The 23,981-nt window shown below is 42.6% G+C and overlaps 1 protein-coding gene across 4 annotated transcripts in view; it reads left to right on the top strand.

Annotated features, from left to right (window-relative positions):
• The window catches only part of AFF2 (ALF transcription elongation factor 2), a 530,167-nt gene that overhangs the window by 344,027 nt on the left and 162,159 nt on the right, over window positions 1-23,981 (top strand). For all 4 annotated transcript variants that reach the window (XM_059732873.1, XM_019492849.2, XM_019492848.2 and 1 more), the window contains one exon: window positions 22,975-23,067. In XM_059732873.1, the coding sequence (XP_059588856.1) occupies window positions 22,975-23,067 (93 nt within the window). The remainder of the gene's footprint in view (window positions 1-22,974; window positions 23,068-23,981) is intronic.

Here is a 23,981-nt window from a genome sequence, read left to right as displayed (position 1 = left end):
ACTACCTGTGCCTTTGTTACCCCTCCAAGTGTTGCCGCTTGAGGCCTTTTTCCGTCTCCTATTCTGGGGTGGGATCCTGCAGTTCCCCCACCTGAAGCTCCTCCTGCCTACTGACTCATCCCATATGGTAGCTGTGATGGCTTAGTAGGGTTTCGTGTGTTTGAGGCCTTTAAGACATTCCTTTGGCCATCATGGTGAGTCCTTGGATACACTGACTTAAAACAGCCTTTTCAAATCAAATTATGGTTTGACCTTAACGGCAGGGAAATGACATAACAAGAAAAAGGTTTTACACCTTCTACATGCATGTCTATCTTACCTAATGCTCAGAGCGACTTGTTAATACAAATAACCCACCCTTCAGCAACCAGGAAATCTGTCTGCACCTCCCAGCTCTCAACTGTCTGCCTCCGATGCTTCAAGAACTCAAGATCGTAGCCCCTCCAACATTCGGTCTGTTCATTCCCCATTTGATGACCCTCTGTTGGGAGGTCAGGGACCCAACTGCGTATCTTAGTACTGTGGAGATAAAACCTCAAAGCAATTGACACCTAAATTGCTCCTTTAAGTCTCAGTGAGTAAAGGAGTATCAGAAATGTTTCCATCTTTGTGCAAACTTTTCCATCTTTGTGCAAACTAATGCATGCCTGAAGGAACCGCTAGCAATGAGATAGAGGGACGTAGACTAGCTAACAGTATAGCCTTTTCCTCCATGTTTCGGGGGGGTTGGTTGTAGTCATGTTGGTCTAAGGACATAGGCAGGCAAGGTTTTTTGGGTAAATGTGATGTCTTTTATTAAACCAACTAAAGAGTGGGGAAAATTGTTCTTTGCAAGCTTTCGGGAACAAACACCCTTCTGTCTAGAGAAGGGTGTTTGTTCCCGAAAGCTTGCAAAGAACAATTTTCCCCACTCTTTAGTTGGTCTAATAAAAGATAGCGATATCACATTTACTCAAAAACCCTTGTCTGCCTATAGCCTTTTCCCCTTTACAGTCCCAACGATGCCAATAAGAGTATTCAAGTAGGACTAGATTTTTCTGTGAATGTGGTATCTTTGGATGGAGTTAATGTCATTCTTCAATGGGCCTCTGTAAATAAATCAGTGCAGCAGATGAGCGTTTGTGTGCAGTCCCGTGATAACAAACTTGTATGTGTGGGCACACATATGCACACACCGTCGAGTAATAAATACAAGGAAGGAAATAAAATGTAGTTCCAAAGGGCATATTATGTAAAGAAGAAGAGTGATGGACAGAAAAAAAAACCCAATGTTGGCTCCATTATGAAAAATACTTTGTGTTCTTTTTAAATGTATTTCCCCATCTGTTTTGTTTATGTACTTCAATTATGTTTGTTAGCATAGTAGGAAGGAATTATTTTCTGGTGGGAAAGCAGTTATTTTCAGTAAACAGCATTCGAAAGAAGTGTGATGTAACTTATTTCCAGGGATCAATCATCCAGGTGACAGTTTTAATGCACAAACTGCACTGTATAATCACCTCCCATAAAAGTGAAGGCACTAGTCTAATCAAGGGAGCCTGATCCTTTCCACTGACTTTAATGGGCTCTGAATCAAAGGTATAGGCCCTTGAGTGGCAATGTCATGTGGAATATAAGTCTGCTCTTATTTCTTGAGTTGGTCTATACAGATCAGTGGGGCTACTCCACCTGAACAAGTTGCAGAAGCTGGCCATACACTATTAAGACCGAGGAAACTTCAGGCACTGCCCTAAGGAATAGTAGCTCTTGTTGCTTAAGGGCAAGTAGCTGGGTATTCAGGAGGTGGACTGACCAAAAAAGTCTCAGCTTGTGCTTCAAGCACAAAGGTTTCAGAGTCAGTTTAGTAAGGTGCTTTGGTGCATGCATGATTTTAGGTATCTGAATAATCCCAATGACTGTAATCTGGCCTTTATTTATTATATAAAATAAACTCAAGGGAAACTGAGGAAGGGAGGGGGTAAGTAAAAGCTATTTTATTAGCCACTGGATTAGCCTCATGCAGTATGCATACAATCTTGCCATTGTATTAACTTCATGCAGCATGTTACATTTTGCAGGCTAGACAAATAAGGGGAAAGAACAGATTTTTTTTTTTTTTTTTTTTTTTTTTTTTTTTACTAAAGATCTCTAAAATGTCATCCTCCGCTCCAGCAGCAGTCCACGATCCACACTTCTTTCCCTCAGACTCGGTCCAAAGGGCTCCTGTTTCCAGGGAAGCTCTGGATGACTACTGTGGGTGAGAAGGAGACTCTGTAGCATCTAGGGAGACCTGGAGCCAATTCCTTGCTCTGCCACTTAACCATTAGGCCCAGATCCTCAGAAGCATTTAGGCCCCGTCACTCCCATTCAAGCACTTAGATGCCGCTCTGTGACTCAGTTCCTCATTTTATAAAATGGGAGTATCAATACTTCCCTCCCTCTCCAAGTTGTAAAGACAAGTGCATTATTGGGAGGTGCACCAATTTTTACAGCAGTGCGTGTTATGGAAGTACCCAGGGTAGATAGTGGTATAATAGAGTGCAATTTGACCAATTGCAGGAGCGTACAAATAACTCTGAAGCAAATTGGCCATATTTTGCTCTCGGCTGCCTGGCTGTAGCTCGCACAAAAGGAGTTTCCTGCAGGGAACAGATAACTGGATTTGGCTTCCAATATTTGTCCATACCCTGCTTCGGATACACAGGTGTAAAGCCAGAATGGCACCATTGCTACGACTGCTTAGTAAACTGGCCATTTGTGCTTGGAGAGGAGTGGGACTTGAATGCTGCTGACGTGCATTGGCTAACCGTAAGGATGCTCGCTCACAGGCTGCCAGTAACATGCCCGTTTCCTGCCTGTTTTCTCATTGTCTCTGGAGAGCATTTTTTTTCCTCCAGTATTTATTTTTTTTAATAAGGAAACTAAGCAACATAACTCAGTTTTGCCCCTAAGAAAGTCACAATAACTCTTGGGTTTTGTTTAACACACAATTTTACATGCAACAGAGCAGGAAGCTAAGATCCATTGGTGCCTATACACAAGCATGGAGGCTGATCTGACGCACTGTAATTACAGCATGTCAGAGCAGACTCGGTTACTCGAGTCTGCTGGAGTGTGGTAATTACCTACAGTGTCTCATGGATAGCGTCTCCATGCTTAAAAATGGTGGCAGGGCCCTCATTCAATGAGCTTTAGTTAAAGCACCCACACCACCATTTTTAAGCATGGGGATGCTGATACATGAAGTGCTTCAGGCACTTTAATTAGAGCAGTTCTAGGAGCTGCTCTAATTAAGGCATGTTCCCCCCCTCCCCCCCCACAGCATCTGTATAAACACCCCATGACATCTGATTTTACAGAGTTCGTTCTTCAACTGAACGTAATTAATGCTTTTGTAAACTTAAGAGTTTGGGGATTCTTAATAGATGCTTAAAACGTGAAAATGGTGTTTAATTGAGTTTGTGGGCAAATGAGGGAAAAGGTCCTTAGTCCATTCTGACTTCTGAGTCTGAGAGAGAATTTCTGAGACACAAAATTTCACGGTGTTTCAGATTTCCTGAAACACTTAGCCACTTATGTCATCATGTGTAAGTGGCTGGAGAACTGCTCATGATACCATAACTAAAGGTTAATGGTAGACCAGTCTCCTGTTGATTTTGCTTTTTTTAACCAGCGTGGCTGAGAAGGTTGTTTAAAAAAAAAAAAAAAAAAGGTCAGTCCTAAAACTAAAGCCACATTGTAAAAGTAATACATTATATTTGCATTTATCCAGGTTCCCAGCACGGTAAATAGAGGGAGATAGTATTAAATAGGATATCCTCTGTTCCAAAACGTTGCTTACTCTTTATAGCCCACCTGATAGCTGTGAAAGAACAAATCAAATGAAATTCAAACAAACAAAATGTTTTCCCTACTTTATTCTCATTTTATTAACCTGGATTTAAATTAACCTGCCTCTTACTAGGCACAGCGGTTGAAAAATGAATTCATTAAAATATCGTGACACAAATGGAGGGGGAAAAAATAAGCATTGACATTTTAAATCAGCATTCGGGATTTACTGCTAGTGTCACTTAAGCCTCTGTGATTTACTGTTGTTCCTATTTATTATTTGTTTTGCTGTTACATTGTGCTCGGCCTGAGTGTGCAACAAAACAGTTCCCATCTAAAAAGAGCTTAGATCTGCACTGGGGGAGATGCTCCTGATTTACACCGCGGTAGCCGAGAGGAGAATCGGGTCCGCCAAGCTTTGTCTTCCAGCACTTTGACTTTTCGAGTTTACCCAATATACTTTTGAAATCAGTTCCAAGTATCGTGACGGGAAGGCAGTGGCTTCTTTCATTTACATGCGTGTAAATCTGTAGTAACACCCTTGACTTCAGTGTCTCATCCTGTTACCTTTGGCATGTCTGATGCCACTAGACATTTCCAGTACTTGCATAATTGGAACGCGGTGACTTAGACGGCCGCTTCCCCGTGCACACCTGCCTAAGGCTAACCGCAATCCCACTAACATACATGTGTAGTGGGACAAATACCATCCTGATTCCTGGTTAGCTCCTGAGCATCTCTTGGAGGCATGCATGCGTGGCTGTTATACTCCTGCAGAATACTGCAAGAGTCTCCTTTAGTCTGCTTTAGGTCTGCCCTAGAGAAGCTAACAGGCTCTGCAGGGACTGGAGTCAATTTAAATCTGTACTCACTGTAAGGATTACTCCACCCATGAAGAAACGCAGCCACCTCTGGAATGAAACAGGTCACAGCACAGAACAACATTACACCAGGGCTTAAAACAGGAAAAGATGGATACTTAATTCCAAGGAAATTCCACAAGGAATACCAGGCAGGCTGACTGTTAATTGCTTAAATGGAAATTGAGGGCCAGGTCTTCAACTGGTGCAAATTGGAGAAGCCCAAATGAAGTCAGGATCTAGCCCAGTGTGCCTAAAATAATCGTTTCCATGTTGCTGAACTGCTCTTTTTTGAATTAAGTTGGCTTTTAAATGTCTCCCTCGTAGAGGGAAAGAACTCCTCTCTTAGATGTCTATTCCATTGTTGCACCGTGTCAAGTAACTAGATGTACTTCAGATATTATGTGGACAGCTGCAATATTAATTAAAAGCTTTCTAGTCTAGGAGCAAAACAAATCTGAAATATAATTTAGATTGTAATTAGTATAAAAATGACTGGAGTTAAATGAGCAAAGTCTATAATTTATACTGTCTTTTATTCTTCTGATGACTAGCTCCCATCTAATGACATTGGAGAATATGTAAATTGATCAGCAGGTGAAAATGCCCTTGACTGGGTAAATTATGTGTAGTATTACCTTTCTCATGCCAATTGAAAGCACTAATGGATTTAATATGTATCATCCATAGCTGAGGTGAGCTGTTCACCGAGCAAAATTAGCCTGTAACAGATATAGCCCATTATTTTGCCCCTCAGTAATTGTTTTCTCTTCTAAAACACAAACCAATGTTGAAGAACGATGCTAAACCTAATTATAATAATTGTAATTTGAAAAATACAGGTACGCTGTCCACTGTGGTTACAGATGCACTTAGTAGCTGACAAGCAGTTTAAATATTTTCATGTGGAATCTGGGGGTTTGCTGGGGAGGACATGATGTGAATTTAAAACGATTATACAGACGTCATTGGACAAGTGAATAACGAGCTGACTGGCCTAGTAAATCATGTGAACCTGTCAAATGTGGGAACACGTTGGGGAGGAGATGATGTCAAATAACAGTAACTTAGCAACCTAGCATTTAGCTGTCCAGAGAATGAGTAAGAGTAGCCACTTTTAAATAGCTGAGTAAATAAATGAATCCCTATATGTCTTAGGTGTGCTATAAAAATAGCCCTGCACCGTATGTTTTGTGTCAAGCTGCTTCTTTCTCCTGGATAAGGTGATTTATTATTTCTATTGAAATGAAAAAAGGGATTGAAAAGCTAACCCACGTGTGAATGTGTATCTGTGCCCTTTGTACCTTGTCTGCCGTGCTGACTCTGGAAGCATTCATTGAACTGGCAATAGCCTGCTTTGAAAACTACAGTGTATTACAACTCCATTTTTTTTTTCCTTTAGACCTTGTTTATGTACAACAAAGAGTTTTATGGGTAAAAATAATCAATTTTTCAGAAATTCTGAAAACATTATATTGTCAGCTTCAAGAAGGGCATTTTCTCAGTGGAGGCAGAGCCAATTTCTGCTCCTGCCTCAGGATGAATCAAGAGTAAGCGCCATCCACCTCATTTGAATTCCCTCCTGTACCCTAGCATGCATCTGGGGAAGCTCTGCTTTCAGTTGTTGTGGTTACTTCAGACGCTGTCGTGCCCCCTCCTCCCCAAATTATACTGGGGTAAGGAGAGCAGCATTCAACCCTATGGCTGTTGAATCAGTAAGAGCCTCCTGCCTGAAGCTGAGCCCAGAATTTGACCCTGTAATAGGATTCTTCACATCTGTAATTGCCATTATGGCCAGCATATTTGTCCATGCTAGAAGCATTCCTCTTCGTGTTGGCTGGCTGCAGTCTGAGTCTGGTGGTAAAAATGCCGAAGTAACTCAGGCAGACAAGGTTCTTTGGGTGAATCTGATATCTTTTATTGGACCAACTTAAATAGTTGCGGGGGGTGGAGGGGGAATTAGCAAGCTTTTGGGTTTGCTAAAAATTTTTTTTTTCCAATTATTTAAGTTGGTCTAATAAAAGATATCAGGTGCACCCAAAGAACCGTGTCTGCCTATGTCCTGAGACCACCATGGCTACAATCTACACCCCTGGAGTAATTCAGGTTAGCGTCGGTAAAGTCAACAGAATTACCTGGGCCAATTTTTGTTGTGTAGCCATCACACCAGTACGCTGTGGTCCCATTTTGCAGTTGAATGCAGCCAGAGGGAGACAATGGTGCCATGTTAGGACCCTCCCAAGGCAATAAATGGACCTCCCAAGGCAATAAAGACTAGCCTGGGATGCTGGAAGTTATATCTGACTGCACCAGACCATTTCCCCTGGCAGCTGGGGCACATTGCAGCATACTAGCCATGCCCCCTTACAGGGGGAGTGCTCCCAGCATGCCTGACCCTGTTGCTAGACTGCTGGACTGTTCTCAGCGGTGGCAGATGACAGAACAAGGAGCAACGGTCTCAAGTTGCATTGAGAGAAGTTTAGGTTGGATATTAGGAAAAATTTCCTCACTAGGAGGGTAGTAAAGCAGTGGAACAGGTTACCCAGAGAGGTGGTGGAAGCTCCATCCTTGGAGGTTTTCAAAACCCGGCTAGACAAAGCTCTGGTCAGGATGATCTAGTTGGGGTTGGTCCTGCTTTGAGCAGGGGGTTGGCCATGATGACCTGAGGTCCCTTCCCACCCTAACTTCCTATGACTCTATGACTCCATCCTACTAGACTTTAGAGGATTCCCCAATGTACAGGATACCACCCTGAGTCAGTCTGGTGACAGCCGTATAGTATAAGCATCTTGCTTCCAGTTGAGCCCTGCAGCAGCATGGAGCTCCGTGGAGAAGCAAGTATTTTTTTTAGTTTCTCAGGTGAGCGTCACACGGCCTGTGCTGATCTCCACTCACCTGCAGTTACACGGAGAAGACCTAATGGAGTGGAGCGGATGGGCAGGTCTGGCTTACCACGTGCCTAGCTGATGTAGGGTGCTCAGTGAGAATGGCAGTAGTCTCCGCTCACCTAACAGGGATGTAGATGACAATAAAAGGTTACGTCCCCATCAGTATAGGCAGGTGAGATCTGATTCGGGCCCACAATAATTTTCACAGGGAGATTTGTTTGCATAATTGAAAATTATTAAACAGATTACTTGGTGATACGCTTTGAAATGTCAAGACTGATAATTGCCCACGTCTCATCCCGCCTCTCTACACTGTAACAATGGGAAAGAGTACACAGAAAGACAGAGGGAGATTTCACTGTACCTGTTTCCGAAACACTGTTTGACTCTTGTTTTCTTATCTCCTTGAACATCATATTTTAACATATATTTTGTGGTGCCAAATTGAATTTTTGCCCATTTCAGTAATATTATTTAATTCCACTGTCATTGCCAAGATTTAATATTGCTGCTAAAATTACTATAAAGTAAATTGGCAGCATCATGTTGAACACGGCATTGACTAGAGTTTGGCCATATGTTACCGCCTTGGAAGAGAACAAGAGGATTCTTATTTCTCAAATGAATGAAAATGTGCTAATTCTGTCCCATTTCCTGTTCTCTTCACCATGCCTTTGATACAAAAGGAGCCACTTTTCTGCTTTTTTTTCTCTTTATAATCACCTCAGGAGTGATTTAACTTGGATTTTAATGCCTTGCATGCTACACATCCCTGCTCCCATTCAGTACACTCAGCATCATGACAAAGATTGTAAGAAAAACAGAAAGCGGCACAAAAGAAGATGGTAAGACTGCAATTAGGGATGGGAAAACTGACTTGGGTGAAATAAGAACCAACCTGAGCCTTTACACAGATTTCTAACTGAACTCAAACTATGCATTTTCATAGTGTTTGAAAAAGTTTAAGTTACTGTATAGATTGGATTTTTGAAATGCCACTTACTTTCCTAGTTCCCGAAACAACTGGAAGGAAAAGCTAAAATACTGTGGGAAAGTCCATTGATGGGGCTTTTTACAGTTGAGTGAAAACCGGAAGTGTACGGTAAAACTGCACAGCCATCTGACTCGCAGGCCAGATTTGGGGAGCCAGGGGGCATGAGTCTCCTTTTTTCCATCCACATAAATAAGGTATAGCTTGCTCAGATTCAATAGTTAGACTGACAACAGGAAGAGAAGAATCTGACCCAAAGGATTTGGAAGTTCAGATAAACTTTGAACCGTTGTGTGCTTATATGAACCAGGAAGAACCAGGCTTCTGAATGCGAAGAAGTTTGACCATCACGAATTGTAATGTTATGGTCCTTCGCTAAAGCTATACCAAGTGCCCTCTGTCGAGTGCCTCAGGGACTGAATAAATATATACCATGAAAAACACTTACAGGAGCCTTTGAACATACTTTACATGCCTATCATGAGGTACCAGATCCCCAAATGACACGTAACAACAAGTTGTGTCATATAATATATTCTAAAAAAGCTACTGAAGGCTGGAAGGCTGTATTATAAATACGAAAAGAAAAAAATGAAGACCAAAAAAAAAAAAATCAAGTACTATTTTAAAACATAGGTAGTGGAATTTTTCTCTGTTCTCCGATTAATCATTTATGTTATTCTATCTTGTCCTGTCACAATGAAACATTGCAAATATGGGCATGAGTATTTAAACTGCTAGCAATGTTACCTTCCATTTAAGTAGATTAATAATGTGTACTCTACATAACAAATTGCCTTAGGCAGAGAAGGAAGACATTGAAAACATATTAAAATTGAGTTAGGGTTTCTGAAATCAGTATTTGCTTTAAAACAATTACGGTGGGAAACGAGAGAACCTACAGCATTGCCTGTAAGATCCCTATCTTACCAAACAGGGCCGTTCTTTCTCAGCCTTCGTGGCAAGGACAGCGGGTTTAAAACAGAGCAGCGGTGATCGGTGAAAGCCAGGGCTGGCATCGAGCTTGTAACTTAATGCACCTTCCAGAATCTTATCCCTAAATGTGCTTTATAGTCAGAGCTCCTATGATGGGATCTAGGAAGCATTATTTACGATGCGGCCCATAGTTCATTATCATGCAAGAGGAAAGCTATGTCTTGCCTTTTTGCAAGCACCACCAGAAGAGCAGTATGGACCTATCTGTTCCTCCACATTACCCTATCTAAGCTTCTTTCAGACCTTCAGGTACCTACAGTAATAGATCCCTTAGTAGATCCCCACCTAAGGAGATCTCTGGCTAGAATTTAGTGCCTCCCAATGCTTTCCTGCAGTCCCACAAGACAGAAAGGATGGAGTTTGCAGATCTGTTATCCTAGGCAATAATGGCCTTACAATTTTAAAACTCAGAAGAAATCGGTAAGTTAGATGGGAAAACCAAAAGTTCAATTTGCAAGGAGCAGCAGGGCTTCACCTCTTTAAAAAAAAAAAGCCTTTGAAGAGACCCCCCTATTCCTATAACTCTCCCCTTGGATCTTGCATAAAGGGGGAACCTCCTGGAACCCATTCAAAGGAAGTATTTTCCCTAGGCCATCCCCAAATCTGAACGTAAGCTGCATGCATCCATCTCAAAGCTTGTTATTACTAGGGGTCTACCCAACTCAAGGAGGCAGACAGCTGATTTTGCAGGGAGACAGCGGAGCTGGCCACCATTTTTGTGGGCTGATCATGGCGCCCCTACCTCCCCCTCCCCACACACCTCTGATGGGCTGAGGGGCCCCAGGGACCACATCTGAAGCTAGAGTCAAATAAATCCCATTTTATGTCACACTGGTCAGTGTTATAAGAGAGGGAGGGGAGTATTCAACTAATACCAAGAGGCTCAAGAACTTCTGTGTCTGTGTTTGCAAATGTGCCCTGTTCAAATATGACCCCATCTCATCTTCTCTAGACAGGGACACAGACATCACAGCTCAGGAGGCTTTCCTCCCATGAGACCCCCTGGACAAGAGACTCTTCATTTGACTTCCCTATGCTTTTCCAAAGCAATCCTGATTTGGGTAGGCACTCTAGCAGCAGTCATCTCCCAAAAACAAGAAGTTCCCCAGTTTAGGGCCCATCTTCATAGCAATGGGCTTGATCTTGGCCTCTATCTCATCTTTAAATCTAGATTATTCTGCCTGAGGCTTCCACACTCATATGATCCTTCAGAAAGTGTCCTTATACTTCCCATCCATCCAATCAGTTTGTCTTTGGGGTCAGCCGCTTGCCCACCCACTAGTGATGGGCATGCTTTGTTCTGCCCCCTTTACTTTGTGAACACCTCTTATAATAGATATACAGACTCGTCAGAGATATTTGTTAGCAAGAGATGGCTAAAATTTCCTGCCTTCATCTTCCTGTGTGACCTTGAGATTCCACTTCGCCCCTCAATGCCTTCGTCTGTAAGATGGGGAAATTAGTGCCCACTCTTTCTGCAGGGGTTCTGGGGGGATAAATCCATTATTGGCAAAATGCATTGAGATCCTCAGCTGGAAGGTTTACATAAGTGAAAAGAATTATTGGTGCTATATTATAACTGTACAAAGGCAAGACTCAGTCAGACATTTAAAATTATGCTACGCAGTTTGGGTTATCCATCTCTGTGAAGGATTTCTTACATTTCCTTAAAGAAAGCATGTCATTGCATTTAATGTTCTGAGAACCCTTATGAACTTCCAATCTATTTTAGCCACATATCTCAAATTGTGCTTATAATTATGTTTTTTATTGAATATGTAAGTTCCTTTCAATTCCTTAATACAGTACACGTTTCTTAATATGCATTTGAGAAGAATGCACGCTCCATGGATGGAGAGACACTTTTGAGCTTTTCAATTGTCACATTAAAATTGTCACATTTGTTTAATTAGCCTGTAGATCCTGCCACATTGATTTATGTCAGCCGTATAACAATCTCTGTAGGTAGCTGGCAAATCCCTGACCAGAATGATTTCTTTCTTTCTTTCTTTCTTTCTTTAAAAAGAGCCAAGGTCTGTCTGTCTTTCTTTCTTTCTTTCTTTCTTTCTTTGTTTCTTTCTTTCTTTCTTTTTCAAGGAATTTCTTACTTTCAATTTAAAGGCAGTCGTACAAAAGCCCTAGCTAGCTGGAGCCAGCTGGAGGAAATGTTGGACTGTAGCATTAGAAAGAAATATGTTTTTATTAGCTCAGAGTGTTAAACCTTTGGGTGACAATTGTTCAGTGCCAAGAGATAAAAATTGATTACACACACGAATCTGAAGCCCAGGCCTGAGTGATACACATTTTTATGTTTGTTTGACATTCTCCGTGCACTATTTATTTTACCTGATACCAGTAACATAGTGTTACCCACTGGCGCCTCTACGGTTAAGATGCTACTCACTGTCGGTCCTAGACACCCCCCTATTTTTAGCAGTTTACAACTCCTCTGTAAAAAGTGGCTCCGGGCCTCATCTTCCTTACAGAGGTGTTGTGCGCACACACAGAAAAATGATCCCTTTTCCCTTTTTCAGGAATGAAACAAGTACAGTATGAACATATGCTGGTTTAGGAAGCTTATATGAATAGCCTGCAGGATGAAGGTGAACTGAGAGGAAAAAGGATTGGGTCCTAGAAGACTTCCCTGCTGTTCCCTATGCGTAGCTGGTTTAGTGGGTAACTTGGGATATGCCTCTTCTGCTCTTTTCCCTGTCTGTAAAATGGGCATAAAGCTATGACACTGACTTCCTTTGTTAAATAGCTCTGAGATCTACTGATGAAACGTGGTATGAAAGTGGATGGTATTATTATGGTCCCTTTTGGCTTTGAAAACTTAAGACTCAAGCCATACGATCTTAAATCAAGTGCAATATTGTTGGCATCCCTTGCCCTTAATAAAAATGGTTCTGAACCTCCAAAAAGATTTGAGTTTGGTGTGAAAGAAGGTAAAAATTCAGAGAAGTGGGTAAACTGATTGAACTGAACCAGTTAGTTCATGCCTACCTGGAACAGTATTTGGCTTTTCTAAACCGTAGCTTCAGAGCCCTAGCTCTGTCAGCAAGAGGGCTGCATTGCCAGTTTATCCAGAAAAAGAGATTATACAGATCACTTAAATACAAATTTAAGTGCTCAGATTTATTCATAGAGCAGTCCCTTGTTTTTCCTAAGCTCAAAATAACAAGAGAACAGACTTTAAGCAGAGAGTGGTTCACTGGAGGCCTTTTTCCATGAAAATAGTTATCACTTTTTTTTCCCCCCTTCAGCATTTGAGCCTTTGTTACTTTTAAAAGAAGTTGTCATGATCTCCTCATTACCATTTTTCTTAATGTGATAAGTGTAAACTACAAGAAAGCGCTCATGTTTGAAAGGATACAGCAACCCTTAGAAATATTATACTAACTGCTTGTGTTCTCCTTTGAAAAGGCTCAGACTGGGGATTTCACTAAATGTATCATTGTCTCCTTTTGCAGTAGCGTTGTCATTTTATAGTGTCTTTCACTTATAACACGAGTTATCCTTCAAAAAGAAAGCTGTGTTACTGCATCTAGCCTTTGTATCTCTCCAGCAAAGTGAGATCAACAACTCCCTTTGGTAATTGCTGGAACATGATAATAAATTGCATGTTGTACGGGAAAAAAAATACTCTTTGGCAGGTTTATTCCAGTTCCACTTTGTATGATAACTGGTAATTGTCACTGCTTGACACTTGCTGAAGTTATGAATAACACAAGCTGCTTAGAGCTAACTAGAGGAGTAGCCATGGTAGTGCCGGGTGGTCTTTACTTGCTTGGGCATCTCTCCAGGTTACTGGTCTGACCTCGGAGAGACCATTGCTAATGAGTAGTCTGCTATTGCTTTTTGACCAGATGGAGGCAACAAAGACCATGAATGCCATAGTCTTGTAATGCAGAGACATTTTGAAGTTACGGTGCTCCAGACCTTTTACATTTTAGCTTTGTGGGATGTTAGGCCCTATTCACTGGCTTTACTGTAAAAATAAATACAGTGTTTTGAGACAGCATTGATAAGGACCTGCCAGTTTCTTTCTGCCTTGTTGCTGTAAGCTTGTCAGTTAGATATTACCGGCTGGAGAGGTGGTTATGGAATTGGCTGTTTGGGAATGGGACAATGGAACAAGGTCATTAAAAAGAGAAAAAGCAGACCTGATGTATGCCAGTCTGAATGTACTGGTGACAAATTTAAGGGGCTAAGGATCGCCAAGTCTCATTCAGTTTAATGGAAGTTGAGAGTGCGGGCTCCCTCGCAGGATTAGGCTCATACGCTCTGACAGATTTAATTGTCAAATGGAGTAGCAAATGCAAATCCTAGACAATGTAAGCCTTGCCACCTGAAAACCTCTAGACTCACAGTGAGATCAAACCAAACCTCCGTGCCAGTCAAGTTGTTTCAGTTTGGTTTCCCTTTCTCTTTACCTTGGCTTAACTCGTCAGAGCCAATGTGCCAAAAAAAGTATTTGCTGCATTAAAATATCTCCTGCAACCTAGATTCATTTTTCTGTTGCCATTGGATTCGCAGCAGTTAATCCAATGCCAGCATTGCAATGATGTACAAGACCTATACCGAGAGACGGAGGTAAGAAAGGGCTTGCTTCACAGAGTGAATAAGAAGTGGAAAACCTCAAATAAAAGGATTTAATGTTGAGAGGATTACATCTGCAAATTTCTTTTCAAATGCCAGCTGGTAAGGTTGGGCGTTAGGTGGCTGCTTGGGTCTGCCTGTAATGAAAAAGGATGGGGGGCTGGATCCTGCGAGGGGCTGCGTACCTCCAGTTCCTACGGCAGGAACAGACCCTTTCATTAACCTTAGGTAAACAGTCTGAACATTTGAACTCCTGGAACATTTACATTAGAGAAAACTCAGCCTTCAACAGCTGGAGTTTGCAGCATTTCTAATCCAGCGATCGGACACCAATTGTCAGACTTCTCTGGCCACCCAGGACTTGCTGAGCCAGCACTATAGTGCACATTGCGCTGTTGGCCACCCAGGGCTTCAAAGGGAAAGGATTTGGTTCTTTATTATTTATTCACTCAGCTCTGACAATGTGCTGGGCACTGTACCAGACACAAAATACACAGGAACCGAAGAATGGCCATAGCGGGTCAGACCAAAGGTCCATCCAGTCCAGCATTGAGCCTCTGACAGTGACAGTAGTCGATGCTTTAGTGGAAGAGTATAAAAACCAGGGCATGTGAAGAGGGCAGTTAACAGCCGTTGTAGTTATCAGTGAATCAGCCCTTTCTGTAGAGAACGGGACCGTCTCAAATGTGCGGCATTCGAGGGACCCCAAGTGCTTTGTATGCATTGTATGAGAAAGGAGCCCGCGGTCGGCACTTGTGTTGAGACCGAAAGGTGCCTTAGGGAGAGCAAATGTTAGTCGCAGAGATCTAACCTGGAAGGGAAAGAACCAGACAAAACATATAGCTTCTAACAAGGCAGGGTTAGGCTAAAAGAGACTCTCCGAGTGGCTTTTCTTGGGCACATCTAAGAGGTTCTCAGGTTTCAGCGGAGCCAGCTCATCAGAAGTCTCTGCTCATTTAAAAAAAAAAGGATTTGCTACGTTTGCAAACCTATGAAGGGACCATCATATTCTAGCACGACTCGGGTAGCAAGAAAAAAACGAAGAGCTGGCAATAGACTGGTCTGGAAAGGAAAAAATACCTAGCTTTCGTAAAGCCTTTCAGCGTACATCATAAAGCACTGTATGCACTAGGTTGGTATTTGGAATCCCATTTTAATGAAAGCAAACCATGGTTTAGACCAAAACAATTTGGGTTTCAACTTGAATAAAACATACACCGTCATGTGTTAATCTCACCTATATGCTAAATCAGCTGAAAGATGCTTCTGTCTTACGAATAAAGCTAATGTCTTACTGGCACAAGTTGAAGCTTTTAAATCCTCGAGGATTTGGCTGAACTCCTCTTCAGCACATTGTAAGGATGTGGATTATAAACTGGCTACACTGGGCCCAGGGCTTAGTTCACAGAGTTGAACTAAATGTTTCGGCACTAATTCTAGCTGTTATGCAGTTTAGTTTTGCCCATTATTGAATTTGGAGATGCTCCTTTCACTGATTCAGTGTCTGCGCTCTAGAAATTAAATGCGTTTTATAATGAATTACATAGTTAGGTCATGTCATGTGACTACACAACTAGCCATTGGGTTTTATATGATGAAAATGAATTGATTGCATCTGGTACTGCAAAGGAAGTGGTGTCATTTCTCATATAAATGTATGCAGGGCGATGCCTCGGGGTACGCACAGTCTTGTTTTCGAACTGTAAATTGTAATTATGCTGTCTTCTTGGTGCGATCCCTAAAGTTTGGGGATTTCAAGGAAGAGAACAGGCAATTCAAGACATGCTTTTTTGCTTGGGTAGCTCAGGATGGATGGAACAAATTACCAGATTCCCTTAAACAACTGCCAGCACCGAATAGTTTAAAAAAGCGGTTGCTTATTTACTTGAAGGAACACTGCCAATGTTTTTTAAATTGCAGAGATGAAATTATACGTTGGGATTAGTAACTTTTTAAAGAATTAGCTTTTTATTGCTTATGGGGCTTTTGTTTATATTACGCTGTTCTATTGTCTGGATGTTATGTTGAATATAACAGTTCAGTGCGTACTTTCCTGTCTCCTGGGACCCTCATGAAAATTAGATGTACCATCCCAGGAGATTATTCCAAGCAAGTATCATTCTGAGTAAATACAATAAATGGCATATGACTGTGCCTCTCAGTGGGGATGTGAAGCTGTCGAGCATAGGAGACATTGCGTTGCTGCGCTATCAGCAGCACGGCTCCAGGACTGTGCATTAGGCAACAGGGTCATTAGTTGAGTCACCGGGAGCGAGACAAAGACGATCTGTTTTTGGAGCAGGTTGGGTACCAAGTGCCTGAAAAGGACTGCAAAAGCGATTGGAGACCTACGTGGACAGCTTGTCATCATATAACTCTTGTGGACGGACTTTGGACGGGACTTTAAACGTCTTGGCTCAGGGTCCCAATGAAGCTCCAACTATTGGAAATTCAGATGAGATGTAATGTGGGGGTTGAGGGGGACATCTGATTTCTGTAGGAGTCTGGATATTTTTCTCTGTTGTAACCAGTGGTGGCTGCTATCAGAGACAGGATGGGTCTGATTGAATCTAGGAGGTCTTGTGTTTCTGCCCCAGCAGTTGAATCCAGCGAGCAGAATGATTCTCTCTACATGTGAATAGTTTGTACAGCACAGCATCCCAAACTTGCAGGGCCTTGTTTGAGTGGGGAGGATGTACCATTGCCTGTACATACATGGGAGAAGTGGGGCCACCTCGGCAGCAGTGCCTTTTCCCTGAGATGAGACCCTGTAGATGTCTCTTTGTGGAAAGTCTACAAGGCGTTGGTTGGCCAAAGGAGATTGGATCAATGATCCAGTAGTTTTGGTAGCCCCACCCCTGGCTCACTTGCACTTGGAAGCCCAGGAGGGAGTTAATGCTAGTGAACAAGACCATGACAGCATGGTCCAAGCAGAACAGTTGTGATTTGTGTGAATCTTAGCTCCTCTACACCTCTGCTTCCATGATGCATCAGTCTTGGGAGTCATCATTCCTCTAAAGCCCCATAATCCCTTCTGGCTGTGCAGAGTTTTCCAAGTCAACTTTCCAATATAATTCATCATGAAGCTCTACCTGGTCAGGTAGGCTGTCTGCTTCTGCTTCTGAGAGGTGCTCACTCCCCTCCTATGTTTGTCATGTAAATAACCTAAATAAAGCAGAAGCGGAGACGTGGAGCGATAGACCTTTAATATAATCTCACATAGGAGTCACTTCTCTTTCAGGAAGAGTCCTGATTTAAGACTTCTGGCCCCAACAAAAATTCCCAATAGAGCCAGAGGACGTTTTGCCTGAGTCAGGAGTATAAGGTTAGACCCAGCATCAGAGCATTGCTCTCTGTCTATTCTCATTCTGTTCTTAACATAGGATTTCTAATCAAATTCCAGAGTGAGTTTTGTGATGTAGACCGAAGCTGCTTTCTGGAATGGATCAGAGCTGCTAAATTGTTATATATAGTAGCTTCATTATTTTTTTTTTTCTCCAAACAGTCTCTTGAGCTGAGATACCTTCTCAGTGTAATAGAACATTGTTTTTCTTCACATACACAAGATTTGTTAGAGCAATAAACACATCAGTCATGATTTGCTATTTTTTATTGTCTCCTAAATGCTCTAAGCAAAGAATATCAGTGTATTTTAGTTATAAAAGCTACAATGTAAGGAAAATAGATTGGAAAATCAGAGGTAGAAGGGAGCCAAAGAATAAATGGGAGCTCAATAGAAAGAGAAAAAATGTTCATATCGCTACTACTCCTTTCTGTAGTTGGTTCCCAAATGTTAGGAAAACAGGAAAGGAAAACATATGCTGTAATGTTTATAGCCAACCCCTGTTAGCTTCTAAAACAATTTCTATATTCATTTTCACTGAATATGCATTTTTGTCAGTCCTTTTTGCTCTGCAAATATGGAAAGGTAAAGCAAGCCAATTAGTATGGGAGGATATGGAACACATCCCATTCACCAACTGAGCCAGGGGAACTTATTTGTTGTCATGGAGAAAAACCACAAGGTGAATGCTCTGGCTGTGTGTGTGTGTGTGTGTGTGTGTGTGTGTGTGTGTGTGTGTGTGAATATATATATATAATGGTCAGGGTTGCTCTTATTTATAGCATAAAATCCAGACTTTTGAACAAGAAGTTTGGGGTTGTGTACTCTGTATTTTGGAATTATCCTTCATTTTGTTTGAGAAGATTTTGTTACAGTTACAATATAAATTCTTCCCTAGGATGGCGAAGGCATCGTTGTAAATGCAGCCGTGTTCCTCTTACTTATAATGTGGGCCAGTCAGATGCCAGCAATGCTTAAATTTGTTGAAGCATTTGCATAAGTAAGCTGTTTTCTGTGTTAGTGCCTTTATGGAGGAATCTGGTTTTCCCTGTTAGGCTATCACTACAGTTATTCTGTTAGCTATTATGTCCCCTCTTGCTAGGACTCCCTTAAAAGATAGGAACAGCATAACCCAGTGCATAGCTCTGAACTTTATTGATTATGTCTCTAAGACAGGGGTGGGCAAAATGTGGCCTGTGGGCTGGATGCGGCCTGCCAGGCCATTCTAGCCAGCCCACAGGGCTCCTAAAAATCTAGAAAATGAATATTTATCTGCCCCCAGCTGCCTGTCATGCGGCCCTCAATGGCTTGCCAAAACTCGGTAAGCGGCCCTCCACCTGATATAATTGCCTGCCTCTGCTCTAACACATAAGGGGATATACCTGAGCACTCACACCAACTAGTTGCCTGTTAATTTCATATGGAATATTTTGCATGAATAATTTTAAAACCCCTTTATTTCTGTGCGTTTCTATTAGTTTTGCACTCCAGGGTGCATTGCTTTTTATCCCTGCAGTAGCCTTTTCCTTCTAGATAAGGCTGGCTGAGATGCTTTTTGAGTTCAGCATGCATAGCACACACAGAATTTAGCTGCCCTTCATGTGTTACTAAACTGACTGGCTTCCCAGCAGAGAGAAGATGAGCAGCTCTGTGCAAATGCCAAAACCAGAAAAATGCAGAGAAACAAGTCATATTTTTTCCTGTGATGGAAAGGGTTAAAACACATTGTTCGTTGTCCTCAAAAACAGTGGATCAATTGTGACAAGAGTCCAAAAAGTCATAGACTTGTACAAACTTAGAGCTGGAAGGGACCTGAAAGTCAATTAATAGACTTTAGAATAGAGGTGGGAAATTATTTGGGGTAGAGGGCCGCTTACTGAATTTTGGCAAGCCATTGAGGGCCTCATAACAGGGAGCCAGAGGCAGCTAAACATTAATTTTCTAAAATGTTTAGGGGCCCCACGGGCCAGATAGAACGACCTGGCGGGCCTCCTTTTGCCCACCCCTGCATTAGAAAAAGTTTTTAGTGTGCTATAGTGGTCTATTAAGGCAGACTCTTCAAGTCTAGAATATGCTCTATTCATCCTTTATTAACCCTTTTAACCCCCCTTTATTATAAACTGTTTGTAATCTTCATCTGAAGTGTGACCAAGAAATCAGAGGAAATTTATAACAACAGGTTGCATGAAGGCAATAGCATAGCCTTGGATGGGTACCAACCTTGGGTACCAACTTGGAGAGGGCACAAGAATGACAGCTGCCGTCCCCAGCCTGGCTGGGAACAGAACCTGCTCGGGACGTCTCTGCGCAAAGGAGCTAAAGGGACCGTTGTGTGAGGAAAGTTGGACATGCAGCATCTCCCAGCAGCTGCCACAACTCTTCTGCAGCAGTAATCCCAGAGTAGCTTTATCACAGGGATCATGCTGCACAGAGCACCGTCTCCTACCTCCTCCTAAATTAGCCGTGGGCCAGGCACTGCATGGAATGGCAGAAGCAGAGCTTTCATCAGCTCTTGGCTGGGGTCTGGCGGGGGAGACCAAATTGCTGCTTTCCCAGTCTGCTGTTCTGTAGATCTGGCATTCATGCGGCAGAGGAGCATTTGGCCCACGGTTTTGCCATGGAAGTCGTTCCCATGGGACGTTAAGAAACCCCGCAGCTTTGAGAAATTTACAGTTTGATTGCAGAAGGTGCTGTAAAATGCATTGCAGAGAGGGAAGCTGCCTCGGCAGGGACAGAGACTAGATGACATAGCAGCATTTTTTCCGTCGCAGTTTCTGCTGTGCTTGATCAGCATTCTTGCTTGAATTAAAACACACACACACACACACACACACACACACACACACACACACACGCTTTTGAACAAGGCAGAAATCAGGGAAAAATTGAAATACGGAAATGCACCTTGAAAGCGGACCTTACTAGGAGGGGCTGGTTCTGGCAAGCTGTTTTACCATCTGCCCCTTTCTGCTGTGCTTCAGACTGCAAGCTTTCTACAATTTTCTCTTTTCCACTGATACCCAGATTTGGCCTGTATCTCCGCAGTTTTTAAACAATTTGGTCAGAAAAGCTATGTTCCTGGTGTTTCATTAGACTTCTTCTGCATGTGTGCTTCTTAGTTACTTACCTGGGGGCTTTTACAGCTAGAGAAAAAAGCAGACCGAGCTGAAGAAATGAGCGTGCCTAGCCCTAATAAATAAAACACATGGAGTCAATTAAAACAATGTTTAAATCATTTTCAGAAAGGAGGACGCTTGATGTTACTACATCAGTGGACCACAGTGACTTCTAAGCCAACAAGCTAGGCAGGTTTATGTTCCCATTTAATTTTCAGGTCTATAAAAAAATATGCATACTTACCGTAGCCGTCATATGCCCAGTCCATCAGTTAACATGATTTTGGAATTATTCGAAGTCCAAACCATGTGAAAATAAATCCTAACTTGATTTTGTGGGCTTACTTTGTTTCTATTAAATTCCACTTTAAAACATTTCATATGCTCAGTTTTATTATCGTTACTTCCAGGAATTTCTAAATGCTTCCAAATTTGGATTTATTACTTTTTTTTTAACTTCCCCTGGAAAAAAAAATAGTGCAGTTCCCTGCCTACTTCCCACAAGGGCGTATATTGTTGACATGGACAGTTAGCGCTTACCTCAACATGAACACACGTGCTATGCCAATACATTGTTCTGGGTAGTCGGGTCCTTTCAGACTGTGTTTTATGTCAGACGAAGTATTGGGGCGGGGGAACCTCCAAGGGAATGCAAAGTATCATGAAGCATTGTCACGTGGTGGTGATGCATCAGTGAGGGATGTTCTTTCCTCCGAGACCCTTATTTTGCAAAGGTGCATTTGCTTGCCTCTACTCCCATGAGTAGTCCGACTGAGTTGGGACTGCTTATGACCATCGCTAAACAGATGCATAAACCATTACAGGGTCATGGCTAATTGGATAGGCAGCGGTTCACCATGATGAATGGAGAATGTCACTTGTTACCTGACCATTGGGAAGTGCCTAACCCTGGGGGTGGCATTTGTAGTTGGTTTCCACAGCTTCCTTACCAGTCCAGAGGGAATAGGCTAACTCGAGTTCACTTCATCAGATGACTTACTTCATCTTAACCTCTCTGCTGCATGACGTGTCATCTGTGGGGGGATAATCAGAGAAGTGAAACTTTACAGATTCCTTCCACAATGAAAGTATCTGCCACTGATTGCAACCACTGTTTTACTGGGCTTGACCAATGCCCCCGTCTTCCCCCCAAACTGCTTCTTGTCAGCGGTTCAGATCTTTAACCTTTGGACAAGGACTGCATCTTTTTAACTTGCAGAGCATCAGCTCAGGCTGCAGTTTGCAAGATTTGCTATGCTCGGTCTTGGCCTTTGGGCAGAGTACCCTCACTGGTCTAACGCAGCCAGCACCTTGGCATGCAAAACTTACTAAATTAGACCCTCCTTTTCTCTTTGTTTTTCTTATCTCATCAAAGACTTCCTACCGAGCTTTGTATGTAAAGAAAAACAACCGAGACAAAGATGTAACAGATCGCCAGAGACATGTGTTCCTGCCTGTCTGAATATTCATCGAATTAAAAACAAAGATAAGAGAGACTGGAGCAGCATCTACCATGAAATACAGTCATTACAAGAGCATTTACAAGCTTTGCCTAAAACAACACTTTCTGCAGTATCTGTGTCTGGCTTAATTTTAATTTTCTGAGCTTGGGCCAAAACTTGCACTCAGTGAAGTCAGTAGGAAGACGTATCATTGCCTTCGGTATCGGGCTTTTGGTGTTTAAAAACAAACACATGCTCTTTTTTGTTTTACGGCCTGTGCTAGTGAGCCCCAGAGAGATTTCCTTTGCGGGTATTTTGAACATGATAAAAATGTAGCACACCGTTTTGGGGGGGGGGGGGGGTTTCTGCTTAGAGAGGAAGGGTTGCCTAATAGTTGTGCTCTCGGTGAAAGACCTGAGTTCAATTCCCCTCCAAGGCACTGGATTCCTTAAGACACTTAGTCTTTTTAGACTTTGGTTTCCCATTCAGACAGCAGGGAGAGCAGTCCTTCCCACCTTGTGCGGGCGTTGTGAAGATATATGCACTGGAAATTGCAAGGCGTCCCAGCATCGTGGGGACAGGAACCATTACATGATAGATGGGCAGCCTGGCCATGGGAGCAGAGCACCCTGGAGGCCTGCTGGATGCCATCCAACCTCAGCGTTGGACAAGGCTGAAATGAGCACCTGCAAGGCTCATTGGTTGAAGCATGTTGTCATTGCTGCCTGAGAGGATGTTGCCCAATGTGTAATTAGGGAGTTTATCCACCAGATAAGACATAGTGATGCCGTTGAAGGAGACCTGTTCCTTGCCATCTCAAAACAGATCTGAGAAGTTGCCTTTATAGAGGGGTGCAAGGTTGCACGGGGTAATTTTCTTTCTGTCTCACTTTTAAATGAATGAGGTCTCCGATGTTTTTCCTTCCCTAGGAGATGACCCATTCCTGGCCTCCTCCTCTAACTGCTATTCACACACCTGGCAAGGCTGAGCAGACCAAGTTTTCCATCCCGAGCAAGGTACAGGTAGGTTATCAGCAGCAACCTGATCTTCCTTCTCCTCTGCTGGAGTGCTCTTCTCTGGAGCTTTTATTTCTCTTTGCTGGAGCTGCAAACTCCAGGTCAACCCATTGTGGTGGACAGGGACAGGGCTGCTCTCCAGACCCGCAGAACTTATTTAGAGAAAGGGGAATTATATTTAGATTTGCATAACTGTCATTGTCCAACAAACGGCATCCATTTGATTCATATGTGTATATGGAAGATACTGGCCAAATGAGATTTGATCTCCTTGTAGTGGCTGAAATGCTTTCCAGCCAAAACACCCGGTCCATCAATTCGAGAAGCATCAGGGTAACGCATGCAGATCCAGACGTCCCAAATTCAGCACCTGTAAATCACTTGATGTCACTGAAGTTTCAGCTGTCTTAATGGCCATAGCAGAAGCGCTCCCGTCGTGGCCTTGTCAGATTGTAACGAATCTGTGAATTTTGCTTAATACCTGTCATCAACAACCTCAGACAGGACACGAAGAGAAGAAGAAGAAGAAGTAGTCACTGAAGTGATGACGCTAGGATTTAAGCTGTTGTGGGCCACTGGTGCTTGGAGTCGAGCTTTCCTAGGGCAGAAAATTACATTATTATAACATGGGGCTTTAGTCTTCTCCCTGGGGCTGGACTAAGTAAAGACGTTTCTAAAAGCTCTGCTGCCTTGAATCTAATAGAAACTGCCCCTTTTGCTCAAACAGTCGTGTATCCATTCTAATAATTTGGCTAGTAGTTGCCCACCCCTAGACACCTTCCCCTTACTTTGCAGCTCGCATGAAATGAGTATGACTATTGGTCTTTAACAAGACAAGTCAAAGTGTAGAACAAAGCCTAACAAAACCTCTTTGCTCATGCTCTCGTAGTGACAGCGCCAACACAAATTCAGTGCCGAAG

Source organism: Alligator mississippiensis, chromosome 8 (assembly GCF_030867095.1).
Source record: "Alligator mississippiensis isolate rAllMis1 chromosome 8, rAllMis1, whole genome shotgun sequence".
In the NCBI taxonomy this organism is placed as follows: domain Eukaryota; kingdom Metazoa; phylum Chordata; order Crocodylia; family Alligatoridae; genus Alligator; species Alligator mississippiensis.
The sequence above is the reverse complement of the archived record's forward strand: the minus strand, read 5'-3'. Positions and strand labels throughout refer to the sequence as shown.